The sequence below is a fragment of the Amblyomma americanum genome, chromosome 3, assembly GCF_052857255.1.
Source record: "Amblyomma americanum isolate KBUSLIRL-KWMA chromosome 3, ASM5285725v1, whole genome shotgun sequence".
In the NCBI taxonomy this organism is placed as follows: Eukaryota; Metazoa; Arthropoda; class Arachnida; order Ixodida; family Ixodidae; genus Amblyomma; species Amblyomma americanum.
Genome location: NC_135499.1, coordinates 9380000 through 9399889, shown reverse-complemented (window position 1 = coordinate 9399889; position 19890 = coordinate 9380000). Strand labels below are relative to the sequence as shown.

The window sequence follows — 19890 nt, the reverse complement described above, 5'->3', positions numbered from 1 at the left end:
CTGCATGCTGGCTGGTATTATCCACTGAACTCCGTCAAGTCGCCTCTAAGTGTGAAATCTGTGCCAAAACACTGCACCAAAATGCTGAGCCGCTCCTGCCAACATCCGCTCCCAAGCTGGCTTGCAACATGGTGGGGATAGATCTCTTGCAACTTCGTGGCAAGCAGTACTTCACCTGTGTGGACTGCCACTCTCGGTACCGAAGATAGTGCTTTTAGTTTCCACAACAACAGATGTCCTAAACCACTTCAAGAGCTTTCCACTCATCATGGCATTCATGTGACTGGTCTTGGACAAAGGCCCTTAGTTTTTGCACTCAGAGTGCGCAAAATTTGAAAAGAAATCTGGCTTTATCCACATCACAAGCAGCCCATTACGTCCATAAGCCAATGGGGAAGCAGAGCAAGCAGTGGGAACAAAACACCTGCTGAAGAAGACTGAAGACCCTTATCTTGAGTTGTTGGCCTACAGAGAGACACTGGGACCGACAGTCAAAGAGAAACAGAGGCGAAATTTCAACCTTTGACACACTGCCAGAGAGCTCTGTAGCTTTGTACATCATTACGGGCGTGGCTTAGTGCAGTACGTGTGGTCGGGGCCTTTATGCGACACGCTGTTTGGTGCCATAAGTGTTTGTTCTATGTCTTCTTGTTCTGCTCGTGATGGCTTGGCCATTTTTGCTTGCCCACTTGCACGTTTGCGTTTCGTCGATATAAACCGTCGCTGTGGGGCAATTTTTTTGTTCGCTTGTACGCTTGACTGCGGCAGGTGCACTGAGGCGATGTTCAGCCTCTCTGCAGTTTTCTCCAATAGTGGCTCAAGCCATGTGATGACTTCTTCATCTGGTTCTGTATCTTGCAGGTGTCCACGTATGGTGTCCAGCAGCTGCAGGCAGCGTGTTGGGCTCTTCATTGTAGCTTTCTCCTTCAGTGAGCCTAACGATGTTAGTGACGCCGTCAGGCTGTCCTCTGCTTCTTGTGCAGTTGGGTCCTGATAAGGTAAGGCAAAAAGATGACATTGCAATGTGATCATTGTGTCAACACAAGCTGGAGCATGTTATAGGTACAGTAACAAATTTACTTTTCCCACACTGTTAAACACTTCTTTTCCTTATTGGCCATTTTTAAGGTAGGTATGCCTTTAATGGTTGCTTCGATTTTCCTGTCTGCCAGGTGCTGTCCATGTGTCCATACTTTTTGTTGGTCTGGTAAAACTCGAGAACGAAGTGGCAGATGCCCCTTAAAGGAGGCTCCCCAGTCAATGGCATTGACCTATTTTCATGAAGCTGAGGTTAGTCCAATTCAGGCATGATTAATCCACTTTCGTCTGTCACCTCGTCAGGTTAACAACATCAGGGGATAATGGTTCGATGGTATTGGTTGCAGTGCCTCCTTTGAGGGCATTTGGCACTTTCATGAGTTGTATCACACTATAGTAAAACTGTAGCAGTTCACTCAAATTAGGTAACTCATACGGCCCCAAATATCCCACCAGCTGACCGACCAGTATCCTTGGAATGTCTGATCCCGCCTTTTGTCTGCTCAGTCTTTCTTGTCACTTGCCCCTTGGCATGGGCAATTTTGTCACCTGTAGTCCAGCATGTTGGGAAAGGTATGTAATGCATCTCACTGCTATTGCCGCCTGCCATGTGCCAGATAGTACTTATACGGACTTGGTGCAATTCGCAGAATGCTCCTCGCAGCTAAACCACTGAATTGTTTGAGCTCAAATTTTGCACAGAAATGGCATTTGGTCCGCACAATTGTTTTATGCCACACTTATTGGGGTACTCGCCTGAAGAAATATGAAGTCTGATATTTTCATTGCCTGTGGTGACGACGAAACGAAACTGGCTGCTCTGTCAGCAATTGCACCCGTGGCGCCATCTCGTTGGTCAGCCGTGAAGATTACGTGAAGGACGGTGTCCTTTGCGGGAAGTTTGAAGACTCTTCAGCAACTGCTTTATCGATGACCACAAAAAAAACTTAGTTTGCCCAAAACTGCACTGAGCTTGAAGACTTTCGCGGTACAGCATCCTCAGACCTCCCGTAAAACACTCCCCTGCCTCCTTTGCTGAATCTCCACGTCTGACAAAGGAAACGGTGCCACCGGCGCAGTCTGTGCGAAAATGGCCCGATTTGTTTCATCGTCGCCGCAGATGATGCGAATAGCTGACGTTTTCTTATTGATTCAGCCAAGTACCCCAAAAAAATGCAGTATAAAACAATTCTGCCGACCAAATACCATTTCTGTGCAAAATTTGAACTCTAACAATTCACCAGTTTAGCTCTGAGGTGCATTTTGTGGCTCTCGTTTAATTGCGGAACACGTAGAGCAAGAAAAGTTTGTTGCTACGGCAGAATATCATGTTTTTCGAACTGAAGAAAATATAACTGTTTTCCACTAGCATTTGTATTATGGTAATTATTTTCTTGTACACTTTGTCTTCTCTGAACATGGATTTGTCTCGTACCAACATGAAATTAGGCAACAACTTATCCTGGGAAGTCACTTCTTTTAGGGGCCAGCCTAAATGACAAACATTCATATTGCGTATGCTACAGCAACAACCTTGTTCATCTTACAAGGAATAAAGGTCGGCATGCATTCTGCATGTAGCATTACGTTAGGGATGATTTTTTGGAAGGTTTGCCTTTCTTTTTGTCTACTGCAGAGTTTTTGTACACTGTCTGGACATACCTCATTTGGCGATGGTGTGTTCCTGGCGCCGTCTTCTGCACCTCCTTTGAACACTGCGTGCATGTGTTTGCACAAATTTCTTCGCATCGTGTTGTCTGGGCAAGAGCACGTGACATTGTGTACACAGATGTGGCATGTCGGGCATGTGGATGCACACTGCTCATTGCAGGTGCCGCTGTACAATGCAGTAACCACATAGCTTGTGGTTGGGGTGGCCTGTGACCGTACCAGCCACTGTTGGATGCCGGAACTTGCCACATGTGCTGAAGGGATTAATTGTCCAATTTTGTGCCGGTCTCTTGTTTCTTTTTGAAATTTGCCGTCCTTGTTGCGTACAAGCTTTATGAGACGGTCAAATTTTGTCCCGAGTCAACTTAATGAGTATGGAAACCAAATTATCGATCCTCCTATTCTGTTTCCCCTCGAGGTACACATATTTTCGGACTCTATGGAGTGCCTCAAGCCTCATGTTGGTGTTGATCCCGGCCGCTTTCCGAAAGCATGAAGCCCAGACTTCTCGACGCTGTCCATAGTGCCCCTTGAAGTACTCTTTGAATCTTCCAAGGCCATTGTTCGTGTCTCCTTCTTCTTCACACCATGCCATGAAAGCATCCAGGAGCATTCTGAATTCGTCCTCCGTTGCTGCTTGCATCACTGTCCGTAATGCCTGGAAAATGTGGGTGCAAGAGAAAGGAAAAGCAAAGTAATGACGTGCTTCATGTTTTTTTGCAAGAAGCAGCACAGAAGCTCCTGCTGCTTTGCATGTGTTTGACTAGAGTGGCAAGACACTGCAGTGTAAGTTGCATTGGGTTTCTCACCTCATTAAAGGGCCCTTCAACATATATCAAGCATGCGAGTTTAATTGTTCGTACGCATTGTAAGGACACTATAATGCCTGAAGGCCCAAGGAAATTGTGGAAGTCGCAATGCAGTAAAACCTCGTTGATGCGTTCCCGGTCCATAAAATTTCCTGGTTTGTACGAAATGTCGAGTAGAGTTGCACTATATTTCTCCTCGTTAATACGTTCCCGGATAACACAATTTCCCGGCTACTAAATTTAAAATTTTCGACAAATTATGGTTGTATAATATGCGTATTGAACAACTGCACATTTACAAACATACAAGTTGGCCGAATGTGAGGGCACACGACATCAGCTGCTGAAATGCAATGCCAGTCATCTGCCATAGTGGCTTCTCTACAGTGCACAAATGTGAGAAGGTGAAGCACTGCCACTAACGCCAAAAATGAAAACTGCGCGCTAGCATTCGAGAGAGCCCTTTTTGCAGGGATGTGACGTGTATAGGAGAAACGCCGAGGTTTCTTCACGGTGCATAAGGGTAAGGGGGCGAAGCATCTCTGAACGAAAGTGACATATGAGCGGGCCAGGTGTGGAGAATGCAGCTTAAAAAGCAGAAACCCTTCGAAAGTCAGCCACCATGATGGCTTCCCCGCAGTAATTAAGTGCAAAGGGGCAAAGCATCCGAGAATTACGAGGAAGAGATTTTGCTTACTTTCGTCATTGCCGTCGTCAGACTGTAACCGTTACGAAGTTCCTTCTACGCTTTAGACAGCGCAAATGCGGACTGAATTCTGCGAGCACTGGAGATGGTTCTGTTCAGATGTTGTGCCACAAAATGTTAATCGATATTTTTATGAAGTAGATTTATCAATGAATGCCTTTGTGCCTCATTCAACGGCTACATTTCTCAAAATTAGGCAGTTTGGATCACACGTTTTCCTGCGCAACTTTTTAAGAAAATGTGTCAACGAAGTATTACTGTATTTAATGTTTTGATCTGTTCAAGAAAGTATTGTTTCTGACCAATGGTGCCAAATCATAGCGGCGACTTCTAGCAGGGTAAATGATGCAACAGCTAGATTGCGTGCTGCCTTTCTGATTGGTTAGGTATCCAGTGTGAACATAGTTCATCTTTATGCTCAGCAAGTCTATTCAAAATATGATATGTCTGAGTGCTTTAACGTTTTGGCAAAAGGAGCAGTAAAAGCCATTGGAAACTAATAAGAATAACTTTAGGGGCAACCGTTTTTGTTCCCATTTAAACTATAGTGCAGGCAAGCAGTGCTTTTCAAATTGCCGATACCCAGAAGACAGTGAAAACAAAAATGGTCGGCCCACCATGGCCAGAATTATGAAAAGAAAACCAGAACAGGAGATAGCTTGGGGGCACCAGTGGGAACTTTCCAATCCTATGAAAGCTAAAACGGATTAAAAGAAAACATGGGGAAGCACCCTTTGTTATCTTATTACCCCTGCCCTGTCTGCAAAATGTACCCTAAATGATGGCACGTTAAAATGCATGGCTGTGGGCTGTCCTGGCCTGACACTGACACATTTTCACTACATTGCCCATCTTGACTTGGGTTAGAAAACATCATCCTGTCATCACTGCGTCTACTGCGCTTGGATTGTGTTGGTATGCTGTCACACTAACCCGTGACAGCCTTTCACAAGAGATCACAGCTGCACTGTGTGCAGGTGCAGTGGCAGCAGGTTTTTGCACACAGAAAACATTCAATGTCGGCCGAGGTTTAATCTTAGTAAGAGTTCATTTTTGGGTGAAATGAAGTGAAGCGGCACTTGGTGAGCTTAGCATGATAGCAGTGGACATGAAAGGGTCTTTTTGGGACCCTCCTAGCACTAACAGCTCAGGCGCAGCTGCCTATCTGCTTTTGGCCAAGAGCTATACAAGCATGAAACGTGAAAATTTCACAGGCTATATGATTGAGCTTTTCCATCTTGTTGCGTTTAATCTGGCTTCTATGGAATCTGTGATAAAGATATGTGTCCCAGGTGACAACTGGCTTTACTGATGAACATGCCTAGGGTGAGATTGCATCTTTTTGGTAGTTTTGTTCAGGTGTGATAAGATTGCGGTTTGTCACCCTCCACAGAAAGATTCTTTATACCCTGTTTGAAGGGGAGAAAGGTTAGCAAGGTATGAGTGTCCCATACTTCATCTCTGCCACAAGATTTGTTCCTGGAGTGGGCAAGCTTCACCGTGGCCTCTCAGCATGCAGACACCATGGTGATGTTGCACGCCAGGGGCAGAATTTTTTCTCTGGTCTTTTTTTCCCTTTTCATGGCGTTCACTTTAAAAGTGAAAACGGTATTGACGCCTTTCATGGAAGCGTGCCCTGGCATGTGGGTTGTTGCCGGTTCTGTGTTTGCTGTAACTGGGTTTTTCATTCGCCGATATATGCTCTGAGATTTGGCGCCATGGTACCAACGTTCATTGTGATGGTCATGTCACCTTTGTTCGTACATTCACCCTTTCTTTTTCTCTCTCCCTTTTCACCATCCTCTTCTCTTCTTTCACCCTCACCTGGAGTAGCATGCCAGGCCGACAACCAGGCAGACCTCTCGTGTTACATTGTAGTTCTCCTCCTCCTTTGTTTATACTAAGAGAAGTTTTCTACAAATGGACCCAATTGTACTGGCATTTCAGAATTCACAAGAGTAGGCAGATAGCCCGATACAGTCAAACCCTGATGTAATGAACATGGATATTGCGCATTATTGGCTGTATCAAACTCTTCTGAAATATTTGGACAAACACATGTAATTCAAACTTTATACATTCACCGTATTTGGTCACAAAAACAGATATGTCGAACTGCCTAGATCCGAACTGCCCACTCAGATGGCAGATGGCAGTCTTTGGCTTATTGCACAAGTGACTGCTCGTGGTGCGGCAAGCATTTGTGCCATGGTTCGTGCCTTATCTCACGTTTGCTGACAGTGCCACTGAAGATGTAGTGGTGTGGACAACTGATAACCAGGCTGTCTGCGTGCGTTTATGCCTCTCGCACCTGTCGATGTTGCTCTTTGCAACCAGTGGCACGGTCGTTGCAGCCTTCCAGTAGCCGTTCTATTCTCTCATCGACTGTCACGACGATGGTGCAAATGGCAATAGATTCTGGCAACTCGTTTTTCACGCAACACTGCCAGCCTAACTGCTGCTTCATTTGGTGCCATCGTGTGCTGGTAGTGCTGTGCAGGGAAGCAAACCTAATGACATGTGGTGCTCTGGTTTCTGCATGCTCCAAAGTCGCCACGAGTGGCTTTGAAACAACGCTGAAATATCTCGAAAAGGTCCCTCCCTGTTACCATCCTTTCACTGACTAAATTGTGCTTCTCCTGCATGAGGATTTGATCACATTTTAAGTTACAATTTTTGTCTGCACTGAACTATATTGCGATGTTTTACCTCTTCATTGTAGTCAGGTTTGTCTGCATTCCTTGATGTGTAACGCAAGTTTCTGCATCTTGAAATTTACGTAATATTCGCTAGCTGGTGCATTATGCTGCACATTACAGAAACCTACCCAAGATTTTACATTATGCAGTGGATACATTGGCTCATTGAACTGATATTGTTTACATCATGTGTTGTCTATGTGTCAACTGTAGTTTATTTACATCTGCATCCAATTTGTTTTGCTTGCTGCATTTCTTATTCAAGCTGCCCAACCACCAAGCCATGCCATATTGCTGGCCTTTTCTTTGCTGTTAGTACCTTTCCACTCTGCATTGTCTATAGTACTCCCCCTTTCCACATTGCACTGCCTATGCACTACCCTGTTGCTTTTTTGTGCTGCCGTGCTTTATCCACTCCCATTTTGCTCCATTATAATTGAAAACCCTCCATGGTGCTCCTCTATTTCTCCTCACCATCACTGCCTGGCACCACAGATCGTGCTCCTTCCTGCTGTTCAGCCTTGCAGCCACCACATTCCTCACCCTCTGCAGTGTGACACTGCAGTGCAATGCTTTGTACTTGCTGTAGGACCCCTAGGATTTATGACACGACTGATTGGTTACTTGAATTGGTGGGTCACTTCATATGACCAATGGATCACATAATAGCGAAGAAGCACTGCATTGTTTAGGCATGGCATGAAGAGTCAGGCTTCTCAAAAGTAAAGAAGATCAAATATGTTACCAGAACACACAATATGATTGCTGCCACGAATTCTGCAGCACTATGAGCTCTTCTAGTGGGCAGTTTGACTCCTGCTGTTCATGAATTTAATATTCCCTGATGGGCAACTACCATAACTTTACCTTACTCTTGCCTGTTTCAGGGTTTCCTTAGCCAGAGTGCGTATCACTAGTTGCTGCCCATTTTTGTAATGTCATAACTGGCTCATATGTCGCCAGCTGCAGGCTATTTCTCTAATCACAAGGTGCTCGTTTTGTATTTAAGTTGATGCTGTTGTGAAACGTTTGCATTTGACACTAGTGCTCTTTATTAGTCTGAGCTTGCAGATTTGTTAGTCATACCTTATAAGTGAACGCTTGCAGTTCACTTTCTTTGACGTGCTTTTTTATCGCCTCTCTCCAGTTTTTGTCAATGTGCCAGGCACATAGCAAGCGTAGCTCTGCGTCGCCCATGACAGCTGTCCAGGCGTTGTAGAATGCAGGTGCATCGTCGCTCATGAATACACGAGCTTTTAATCCTCCAATCTTCTGCTTGATGGCGGCGAAGAAGGTCTTCATCGCCTTTTGGTCGATGCGGTGTGTAATGCAAAAAGCGACTGGGAATCCTGCCCCGAATTCGTCTACGCACAGCAGGGTGACCAGCTGGAAGTCATAGCCTGTGGAATAGAGTAGCGATGAAATACTGTAAAACGTTGATACGTTCCCAGTTCATACGATTTCCCGGTTGTTACGCTCGAAATCGCGAACATTGCCCATGTGAATTTTACCCATTCATTTTTTCCCTTTCACGATAAACAAATGCAATCGTCGGCCTGAAAGAATTGTCAATGTTCCTTCTACAGTGTTTTCCTGAGCTCTGCTTGAGGCATGTTTTCAATGAGTTTCGTTATATTAGTTACACTATTTTTTATTATTTGTTCTTGTTGTGGTTGGTATTCTTTCTTTTTGTCCTTGACTTCTGTATATTGCTATGTTTATAATCCCCCTACAATAATGCCGCATGGGCAATATAGGTATATGCATAAATAAATAAATAAATAAACATTAAAAATGGCCCCTTGGATCTTGCACTATATTTTTCCCGGTTAATATGTTGCCGGAAAACACAATTTTCTGGCTACTACATTTAAAAATTTCGACAGATTGTGGTCAAATGTGGTCAAAAGTAAAAGGAGGCGAAGTTTCTACGAACAACAGCGATGCACTTATATACGAATGGGCCGTGTCAGGGAAACGAAGCTTAAAATGCAGAAACACTGCTACAATCAGCTACCGCTGTGTCTTTCCCACAGTACTCGGGAGCAAAGGAGCGAAGAATCCGAAAATGGCAAGGAAGAGATTTTGGTTACTTTCGTCACTGCCATCGACGAACCGGATGTGTTAAAAATTTCCTTCTGCTCTAAAGACAGTGCGAATGCCGACTGAATTCAGCGAGCACTGGGATAGGATCTGTTCAGCTCTTGTGCCAAGAAATACCCATCGACATTTTTAAAAAGTGAAATTGTCCAAAAATGTCTTCTTATCTCATTCAACAGTTAATAAAATCAGGCGGTTTGGATCATATGGTTTCCTGGATAATAAGTTTCTTCTTGCAATTAAAAAAAACTTATCAACGAGTTTTTACTGTACTTTTTCCTTTCAGAGCAGGGGTAACCATACCAGTGTCATTATTGTTTTGACGGTTTTTACAGAACATACATGCACTGTGCACCACCTGTAGGATCCTTGCAGAAGGCCATGTAGCAGTCACATTCCAAATTGCGCTCAATCTAAATTACACTCAAAAGACAATTGCCACTTTTCATTCATCACCAAGTATAGCTGCATTCACACAAGCACTTCCTATTGGTTTCCTGTTCCTAGTGATTTCTTCCACTGTGCTGTGCAGCAGAAAATCTCGAAGACAAATATTTAAGTTCACCTTAAGAGCATGATGCAATAACGTTAAAACGACCCCTACGGTCCCTTGTGGTCCCATGGGGCACCTTGTTACCATAACACTGCTTTATTACAGATCATCCATATTGATTGTTTACTCTAATTAGTGACCCTAATTAAGTATTCGTGCACTGTAATCCACCTACTGTATGCCACCGTGGTGGCTCATTGGGTAGGGCGCTCGGCTGCTGACCCGAAAGATGTGGGGGTCAAACCCGGCTGCGGCGGTTGAATTTTCATGGAGGCGAAATTCTAGAGGCTAGTGTGCTGTGCGATGTCAGTGCACGTTGAAGAACGCCAGGTGGTCGAAATTTCCGGAGCCCTTCACTGCGGCATCCCTCATAGCCTGAGTTGCTTTGGGACGTTAAACACAGTACACCAAACCAAACCAGTTCGCCTACTGTTGTGAGATGCTCATAGAAGGCCTTCGTTTATCACCTGAACAAACTTTTCTAGAGGTAGTTTGCTCGGCTCCAGACCTCGAGGACAGCGGTTCGATCCACTTGACCATCTTATTTCTTTTCAGCCAAACTGCTTTTTTGCATCACTGCCCTCTTGACCAGTCAGGATTTTTCAGTCATGATTATGCCGAGTTTTCCACCGAACGGGAGTTTTAGCGGTATCGCGTTCATACATGTAAAAGACAGAAGTTGCAACGTTTCTCTCAGCACATTTTAATTTCCCACTGTCCTCAGCTCCAAAGCGTTGCTGTATCTTGTGGCATGTGCGAACTCAACTCCATTATATAGCTTCATTAATCTGGACCACCGATGACGGTTGTCTGCAGCTTTTGTCGAAAATGTGTGGGCCTGCAGGGCCAGTGATCACAAGAATGGCTTTTCACAAAAGCTTGATACAGTTTACATTTCGTAGGGGAGCCCTTTGCTTCAGCCACTGCTTGACAGTGCAAAAGCATGGAGTCCAGAAAATTGTGTGTGTGTAGACTGTTTCTGTACTCTGGCAGTGGCCGCTGTGTTTTTCAGAGGGCTCGCCAACTCTTGCCGGAGAGGTTCAATTGGATGAGGTCGTGTGATTGCACAGCTACTCCACAAAGTCTGCCATTCTCTTGAACAAATTTTAACAAGAGGAGTGCTCAGGCGACTTGTCCTGCTGAAATACACATTTTCGGGCAAACTTCTTGTGTGGAAGCACAATGTTTTTATAAATTTACTTATAAAATTATTTCATCATTATACATTGAATTCACATACATATTGAATCCCATTGTTACAAAATGAACTCTGGTTTGTTGGACAAAATCTTTTTGTAATTTTTAATTTTATTTTTTTCCCAGTGGTCACTTGTCCATTTTTATGTATTTTTAATTTTTAAACAGTCTACAATATTATGCGCAGTCTTCTCTTTTTAGCCCATATTCCAACTGCATATGTAGACAGTGTCTTTTGCTCTGTACTCATACTTGCAAAGAATTTCTAGTGCTTACCTGTTGTCCCGTGTGTCCCGTCTATACAGACACGGTCCGGCCCAATGGTTCTCAGGAGCTGCTGTTGTGGTTCCGTCATAAGTACCATCATAAAGTCTGGCGTGTTAAGGAGGTCACTTTCTTGCCTGTCCAAGGCATCGGGTAGGTCATCAACATTTTGATGTTTAAAAAAGATGACGGGATTGTCCTCTTCTTTTTTCATTTTGTCCACCCACATACAAACACTGGTGTAATCGTCCGCATGAAGGCGCTCGGGGTGGCCGATGTTGTTGTCCCTCATTATATTATATAAATCCTGCCTTGTTAACAGATGAATCCTGTTGAGCGATCCATCCATTTGGTCTCTCACACCATCGAGAACACGGTCCAGTGTGACTCCTTTTCTGAGTTTGGCTTGCAAGAATGAAGGAAATGATGACAATATATTAAAAAAGTTAGGAGAACTGCTTCATTTAGCTATTTACTGAAATGTAATGAGACCAGAATTCTAACATGAGGGTCACCTTAGTGGCTGCAAAATGGGGGGAAAAAAAACATGCAATTGTAACATGAGGGTTGAGTTAGTGCGTAAAGGAAAAGAAAACAAACAGGAGCGCAATTTGAGGAATGACGCTGCGGTGTATGGAAACATAAGTTGAAGTTTCAGAATTACATTAACAAATGGCTTGCACGTGCCCTTTCTGTTTCAAGAGAGCTATGCAAAAGACTATCAGAGAAGGCTGATATGAAGAGAAGTCATCATCATCATCATCAGCCCTACTACACCCACTGCAGGGCAAAGGCCTCTCCCATGTCTCTCCAATTAACCCTATCCTTTGCCAGCTGCATCCACCCTTTGCCTGCAAACTTCTTAATCTCATCCGCCCATCTAACCTTCTGCCGCCCCCTGCTACGCTTACTTTCTCTTGGAGAGAAGTACAGAGTCCCAACACGCCATCACTGCATTGACCATGTACTTCAGATGCCTCATCGTAAACTGCTCCCGGTCTCGACCATGGCGAGTCATGCCTCTGGAACGGCTGTGGCTGTTCTCGGCAGCATTTCAAGGGACCAAGAAATGGTATATACTCAGGTTAAAAGCGTGCGACCGATCGGTATCCCAGCACTCATCAGAGGACCATAAAAATTATTAAGCTAGCTTCATTAACACCCAAGTTATCGGTGATTAATAATGATGCTCCTCCTTGCCCCCTCAACTCATGCATCAACAAAACAGGTCAGGAGTGCACCCCCTCGATGCCCCATACAGCTCTGCTTCACCCTTGCTGCAGGATAAAGAGATGTGCTGACAGTGTAGAGATTCTGAGCAGACTGATCTTGTTCTTCACAAAACAAATTAGGAGAACGCAAAGGCAACAAGAGAGAGAGGGGAAGCAGAGTGACTAGGCGTTTTGATGGTTCCCACGCTGAGCGGCGTGGATGTGCAAGGCATCTTGTGTGACTGACCCACAGCAGCACCAGTGCGTCCCGTTGCTTCCTCTCATATTTTTGACAGATACATGCGGTTTCTACTTTATATAAATCGAATGCAGTTGGCCATTAAACGGATATAGTGAACTCCCCAGCGCCAAACTATGCCCGTTCGGATGGCAGGTAGCAAGTTTCGTCGCACTGCACAAGCGACTGGTGGTGATGCGGCAAGCGTTCGTGCCAAGGTTTGCACTTTTATCTCACACTCGCCTGCAACGGGGCGTGAGGTTGCAGTCCTGCAGTGAGCATGCGTTTACGCCTCTGGCATCCTCCGGCAGTGCCATCGAAGCAGCAGCGCACGTGCCTGTAAGCTTGCAGTAACAATCCTGCCCTTATGTCGCCTGTCGCAGAGGTGGTGAAAACAGCAAGAGCTTTTGTTCTGACGTACCGCTTTCCACGCAGCAGGGCTGTGATGCGGGGAAGCCATCGTAGCCAGTGCTTAATTAACCCTTCGTTTGCGGTGCTGTGCGGGGAAGCCAACCTAATTGGCGCGCGGTTTTCTGTCGCCTTTGAAAAAGCCAGGAGCACCTTTGTAACACCACCAGAACCAGAGAAAACGTCCCGCCGTTTCTCTAGTAAGGCTCGCCAAAATTGCTGGCCCTTCAATGACTAAATTACACCACTGTTTTGCACATTTCTGGCGAAATTTTATATGATGAATTTCAGCTATAGTGAACTATTTTACAGTTCATTACTTCTTCGCTATAACGAGGTTTCACTGTATACCTTTACAGAGCTACAGGAAGTTGTATATTTTTGCCATTTGCGATTTCGCATTATACACACGAAAAGGGCCTTTCACTTGTAGACCTTTCTGATGCCCCCCCCCCCCCCCCTTTTTTTTAGATTTGCGCTACCCCAGATGCCCAATGATAGCATTGTTCATCTTTGAAGAAAGAAGGATAATTATTCTCTTACCAGCAATGGCAGCTCTCTCCGTGTTGGACAGCAGTGAGTGGCACAAGCGGAAGTCATGGCACCGATGCGTGCTTTGTAAGACAACTGTTATGCCGGTCTTCCCCTCTGTCACAGTCATTCCAGCAAAGCAGACTTTTCCACATTTTGCACTTCCTTGCGACTTCATCATTCGCTGTCCTGTGCCTAAGAAACATATGCAGAGTTAACCAGCTGCTTATACGTGTGTGCCACAGACAAGTCCACCTAATCAGGCAGCAAGGTATGTTGCTCGGCTAGTTCGTTTGGTTACAGTCATTCTAGAAAGAGCACACTGGCAGACGATGGACAGGACGAGGAAAAGGCACAACTGTGCTAAACTAACTGCTTCATTTCCAGAGGCACTGACCTACACCTTTGTACTTGGATAGAAAGTTGACAAACAAAAGAATGCAGAGCTCTGTGTGTGCGAGGTTATCCAAAGATTTAACAAGGCAAGAACAGCATGTGATTCCACACTTTTTAGTCCTTCACCACTAGACGCTTGTTCGCAAAAAAAAAAAAAAGCCGTCCTGTCTATGGATGAGGCCTCCACCTGCCATGGTTGGCAGGTGACAAATTGGAGAGAAGTAATCCCTTGTCCTTTTCATGCGGTAGCACTATGTAGGTCACTAGCAAAAAAGCCGTTGTGTTTGTTCTGAAGCCTGGTGGTGCCTTGGTGAATGAGAACTACCGGTTTCACGGCAGCTGCAGCCACGTGGAAAGGCTGAATCCGGGCACGCCAGCTGCAGCTAAGTGTAAAGGCAGAAAATGCATGGCGCCACCTGCCACTTAAATTATCTAAAAAATTGTCGAGCGTTCCTATGCTTCCTATGCGAAGTTTATTTAATGATCGAATTGGAACTAATTGTTTTTCTTTTCCTATCGTCACCACTCACACAAGATGTTACATGCCCAGAAAATTATGCCCCCCCCCCCCATTTGTCTGCCCTTGTCTTTTGTGTGCATGACAATAATGAAAGGGGGAAAAAACGGCGGTGATCCACATTGTTATTGGGTTGTTCTGTGTTTGATAACCTTGCACATGCTTAAGTATGCCTTCTTTTGCTTGTTAGTTTTTTGTCACAGTATAAAAGGTGTGCATTGGTGCCTTTGGAAATAGTAGTCCAACAGAGTTGTGCCTTTTCTTTGTCTTGTTCATTGTCTGCCAGTACCGCTCTATCTAGAACAACCGGGCAGTTATATTTTTTGCTAACAAATGGCTCTCATCCATTCATGCTAACTTGCTTTTGACAAACTGGAGGCATAGTTTGTTGCCTAAAGGGAGTAAATTATTTCAAGCTCCTTGTGGGTAACATGAAAGGAAGGTCTGCTAATATCAGTTTGTCTTGGTGAATTTCTCTTGCTGGAAGAATGTGATCTTTAAAATTATAGCTTTATGTTATGGCGACATTGACTGCATTGCACAGAAGACTTGTGCGTTTTATGGTGATTCTAACTCGGGTAATGGTAATTCCGAGTTATGTACCAGTGAGAGCAGTGGTTCCTTACTAGCTATTTGTGCATGGTTTAAGTACTATCAGCTCATGCTTTTGGAACGTGGGAAATGTGTACTTAAATTCTGTTATATAACTATGTGGGAAAGCTGAGTGTAAAATTAAGCTTTCTAGATGCTTCATCTGAACTGTGTGTTGAATGATAGCTAAAACAATTCAAATTTTCTATTGCTGCAGCCATCACCATAGCTCGCAGTAATGTTTCAGCTGGGGTGCAATTACTTATTAGTGTCCTTATGGCTGCAAAGGAAAGCCATACAGTTTTTTTAGAAGCTTCTTGGCTGGAAAAATTAGTTTGCATGTCTGGCTTGGTACTTTGATCACTGGAAAGTGAGAGTAGCGCAAAACGGGACAAAGGGACAGAGAAAGACAGACACAACACAGGCGCTAACTTCCGACTGAAAGAAACCAGGACGGCCAAGACGAACGTAATCCGTGAGGGGAAACAGGCGCATGCGCCCAGAAAGATAATGAAAAACAGGTGAAAGAGGATCTACGGATGTGCACGATTCAGCGTTTCTTTAAGAAACGCTGAATTCGATTCAGCGTTTCTTTAAGGATCACCGTTACCGACTCGCCCAAGTTTCTACCCTTGTGAATTACTTTGATCACCATTGGTCCAGGGGAGTTGCTGTACCAGGATGGCTGGCAGATGGAAGTGCAAGGCCAAATTCATCAATTCCAAGTGTAAATGGCTTTCCTCGGTAGCTGTACATTGCACTCAGGTGGATGCGAATTGCAGTTTACTCATTTATTGAAATCTACTTTAGCGTGGGGTTTTTGACTTCGTTACACGAATACTGTTCTGTCTTTTAAGTTGTTCATTATTTTGCCAATGACAAATTTTTTGTACCACCGTGAAGCTTCTGGGAAAGCTGTGTAGGTTTCCTTTGCATAGCTGTGTGGCTTCGCTCAGGTCGATAATTGCTCTGTAATTAAAATCTACTCCTCCTAGCGGGTTTTTCGTAAGCACTGGTTAATAATGCCCCAGACACTGCGGTTATAGTTAATTTTCTTTTGATGACAACAGTTGCTTTTTTGAACCGTAACAAAGTGACTTAGTGCTGTATATTACCTCTTGAAACAAAATTGCCAGAGCGATGGCATTGTAGGTAGGTCACTTTTTTCCCAGAGGGTTGACACACCCTTGCACTTCTTTTGGATACGAAGCGGCTGCGGGTGTCACTTTCTAGTTTCTCCTTCCAGATGTTGAAGGCTAAATGGGGAAATGCAAAACAAGTGGAAGCCATTGCTTTATTGCACCTGCATATATAAAAATAGACTAAAAACTGAAAAAGTGAAATATTGTGGAACTTAATTATTGGGGGCCTTTTGCTATACCTGTGGCATTAGGAGTTGGAGCACCAGATTTTTAGGTGCCCTTTTCTGAGGGGTATCACTGCATAGAATTCTGCATATGTAAAGACTATGTACATCAGTTTCTTCTGACATGTATTTTAGGTATTAGGTCCGTTCGATTCGCCTGCACTCCCTGAACTAGTTCTCTTCGTGCTGCACTTCTCCATTCGTTTCACGAGTGCACCCTAGCGCCCTCCGCACGTCACCGTTCGTTTTAAGCAAGTGCAGACGTCATGCAGGTCTAGTTCAGCTAAACTCTACACTTCCTCGGCTGGCAGTGCCGACTTCGTGCAGTAGTTCAGCTGCAGACAGCACCATGGCAGCAGACGGCGGCGGCATGTACGCGATGGTGAATCGCGTTAACACGTTCATTATTCCTGTGACTGGTGAAGATGGCCAACCTGTTTGCGCAGAAAACGGGCACTCCTACTGTTGTTCAAAAAGTGCAATACTATTTCGATGCACTTTTGCACACATGATACAGAAACATCAAAACGGTCTGCTAGAGAGTATACATGTCGCATTGCATGCCCAAGTAACTCAGAACTTTGAGGCACGTTTCCCTTGGGTTTATTTGCGGACGGCCTCCCATTGGGTGCGGGAAAAATGGCGATATTTTAAAGCTACCCACCACAGAATCAAACGTGCTCCGTGAAAGACGCTTGAACTCGAATCCATAATATTTGCTGACAACGTCCTCGCAGTACCGCGGTACACGGTTCCTTTGTAGCCTCACTAACTTCGTTGCAATCATGAACAAGTCGTTGAATTCCTCTTTGTCGCTGTCGGAGTCCGCAAGGTCCATAGCTGCCTGCATGGCAGTAGGCAGTAAGCCGCAGTTCATTTTTTCTCTTCCGCACAGTAAACACACACGAAGCAGCGCGGCGACCGACGTCCAAAGAGCGCAGGAAGAGCAGAAGGCCTGCACGACATCTGCACTTTTACGTTCGTTTCCAATCGGCGCTAGTGTCGCGCTAGGTCTGCACTGCTGTACTGGCGCTGCATGAGCACGGCACTTTATCTGAACTGACGTGAACTGGTGCATGTCCTGCAGGCCGAATCGAACGGACCAATTATTTCAATGGCCAAAATGTGGATATGATGTCACATTTCAGATTTCACAATATTGAGGTTATGTCATACATGCAAGAACTGTGATACAGTGGAGACCACTTAAAACATGACCACTTATAGAGCAGTATTGGATATAATGCGGTTTTTGCCGGGCGCCAGTCTGCCCCTCGTGGGGTTCAGTGTGCAACTGTACTACTTAAGCGAAATACTGGTTATAACGCGGTTTTGGAATCGACTTGGCGATCGTGCGGAACAGCAAGTATGCTTCTCTGCGTACCACTAGGGCTCCTAAGGTGCGCTGCTGCTTACTCCCTAAAAGAAACACAACAACCAGTTACGCAGCAGTCAAAGTTTGATCCGGCGGGAATGCGAGTGCATGAATTTTTACCATGAACGCATGCTCTGCGGCTTAGGCTACAATTTTTTAATTCGCTTTCGAGGATTTTTTCAGTTCGGTGGAAAATGAGGTCATTCACAGTGCCGTGAGGAGGCAGCGACAGGCCAAAATTGTTCTTTTTCTTTTCCGGCTGCGCTGATAACAAGCCCATGCAGAGTTCCACGGCAGCGCTCGCAGTAATCTCCACGATTGCACTGCGTGCGGTCTGCTGTAGCAATAAAGTTTCTAAATATTACCTAGAGGGAAAGCTGGCGCCACTGTCTATGTGAGTTTGCGAAGGAGCCACGAAAGAGCACTTCATCCCCTGTGGGAATGCCGGGAAGACAGCAAGGTGCACTCGGCTGGGCCCTAAAACATGACTACGACTGCAGAAATTTTCAGAAATTGTATGTTGCAAGGAAGCATTGTTTTGCAATCAGTATGTCCTGTAATAAAATATGCTTAGTGTACATTGCAAAAGCAAACGATAACCGAATTTGATCATGGCTAGAGAAGGCCGCCAAGTGTAGCTAACTGTGGAAAATAATTTTTGCGTTAAGAGACACACTTTTCACATCCAATATTCTTTCAAAAAAGTATTAGCACTTAAAATACTGCGGTTTAGAAGCTTCTGTTTTCGTGTTATGAAATATATAAATGTTTCGTTGGTGTAGTCTGCTATTGCAGGACGTGCCTTATGTCCGTGCATACAATACTTGTTCGCTCCATGAGAAACTTGCCCGAGCCCCCGCTTTTCTATGAGAAACTAGTTTGCGCATACTACGTGCCGGCTCTCGGCATGTCCTGGCAGTGTGCTTACAGATTTTTCCAAGAAAAACGTAATTAGGAAGCGAGACCTCTCCTACGGCAAGTAAGTTACGGCCGTGATCATGCTGACACGTGCAACATGCAGGTATTTGTGTGAAGTGATTCTTAAAGTGGAAGTCATTCTTGCATGCAATGTGCGGACATCGCCAGTCTTCGAAATGAACCAATTAAACGCAATCCTCGGCGAGTACGGTTATCATAAGTTGCGCTTGTCGAAGTGCTTAATTTTGTGCTTTTGAATTGCCTCCAAGACTCCTATGAGAAATGTGCACAGTGGTCACATAAGCGGACTGTTGCGTTATTATTTCACACAGAAAAAAATCTTGTCCCCTTCTCTCACATTTCAACACACAGGTAGCACAGGTTCCCGCTGAGCAAAACCCAGCTTGCTGCACAAACGGCTCCCAGTGAGGGGGTGAACGGAATGTAGGCCTAGCAGGCACCACGCACTGTGCTCAGCTCCCTTCCAGTCAAGCGCCTTTCGATGCTTCGGATCTCAAGTGAACTGCATGCGTAGCTGCAGTGCACAACCACAAGGCTCACAAAACATCAGTGAAAATTACAGTAGTGAAAGCAAAACTGAACAACCAAAAAAATCCAATCCGTAGCAGTCAGCAAGCCACTAGATGTCAATCCATTTTGCTGTCTTCCCAGCATGCTTCGGGCGTCCATGGTGGATGAAGTGAAAAGCCGCCAGCTTTCCCTCTAGGGTACACTAAGGAACTCTATGGCTGAAGCTAATCTAAGCGTCCAGTGGACTGAGTGGGTTGCTTTTTGTTCAGTGATAGAGCGTTTTTGAATGGGAAACTACCAATGTGGCATTTGTCTTGACCTGAACAAAACGTTTTTGCTATAGTGTGGTAGGTACCGCTTATAATTATGTGTAGATTTTCGTGGCCCCTGGGACAAAACCTCATTACTCTATAATAAATGCTTTGCAGTTTCAGTTCACTCCAACCTTTTTAATAAATGTGTTGCCATTTCAGTTCACTCAAACTTTTTTACCAGCCAGCCTCAAAAGCTGCCAGAGCAGTAGTGGAGGAGCAGAACTTGAATTAGTTTTCATATGCCTCAAATGCCTTTACTGTTGTCTCATCTGATATCTCATAGCCATGATTCAGCTTTGAATCCAAACCGTATGAGTAAAATTAATATCCTGGCCTTAAGCCTCACATGCAAGTGAAAATGGCAGCGATTCCTGTTGCCGCGGCATAAAAACCTGTTTCAACCGGTCGCGGCGGCCGACCAGAGCGAAGGGGTTCCATCCAACAAGATGGAAATCTT

General features: G+C 44.8%; 1 protein-coding gene and 1 long non-coding RNA gene across 6 annotated transcripts in view; one reads left to right on the top strand and one right to left on the bottom strand.

Annotated features, from left to right (window-relative positions):
• Window positions 1-860: 860 nt before the first annotated feature.
• Window positions 861-19890, top strand: part of LOC144124443 (uncharacterized) — a 48651-nt gene continuing 29621 nt past the window's right edge. For 2 of the 5 annotated variants that reach the window (XR_013313170.1, XR_013313171.1), the window contains exons 1-3: window positions 861-998; window positions 11079-11190; window positions 13366-13696. Coding sequence is in view for 2 of the 5 variants with exons in the window: in XM_077657101.1 (XP_077513227.1) it covers window positions 942-998; window positions 11079-11190; window positions 13366-13512 (316 nt within the window). In the remaining 3 variants the exon portion in view is untranslated. The remainder of the gene's footprint in view (window positions 999-11078; window positions 11191-13365; window positions 13697-19890) is intronic. The other 3 variants (XR_013313172.1, XM_077657101.1, XM_077657100.1) reach the window with 2 other exon arrangements.
• On the bottom strand, window positions 13484-17682 carry LOC144124445 (uncharacterized). Its single transcript, XR_013313174.1, has 3 exons — window positions 16960-17682; window positions 16045-16185; window positions 13484-13620 (listed from the first exon to the last, which is right to left on the bottom strand). It is a non-coding gene; the product is annotated as an uncharacterized LOC144124445 (long non-coding RNA).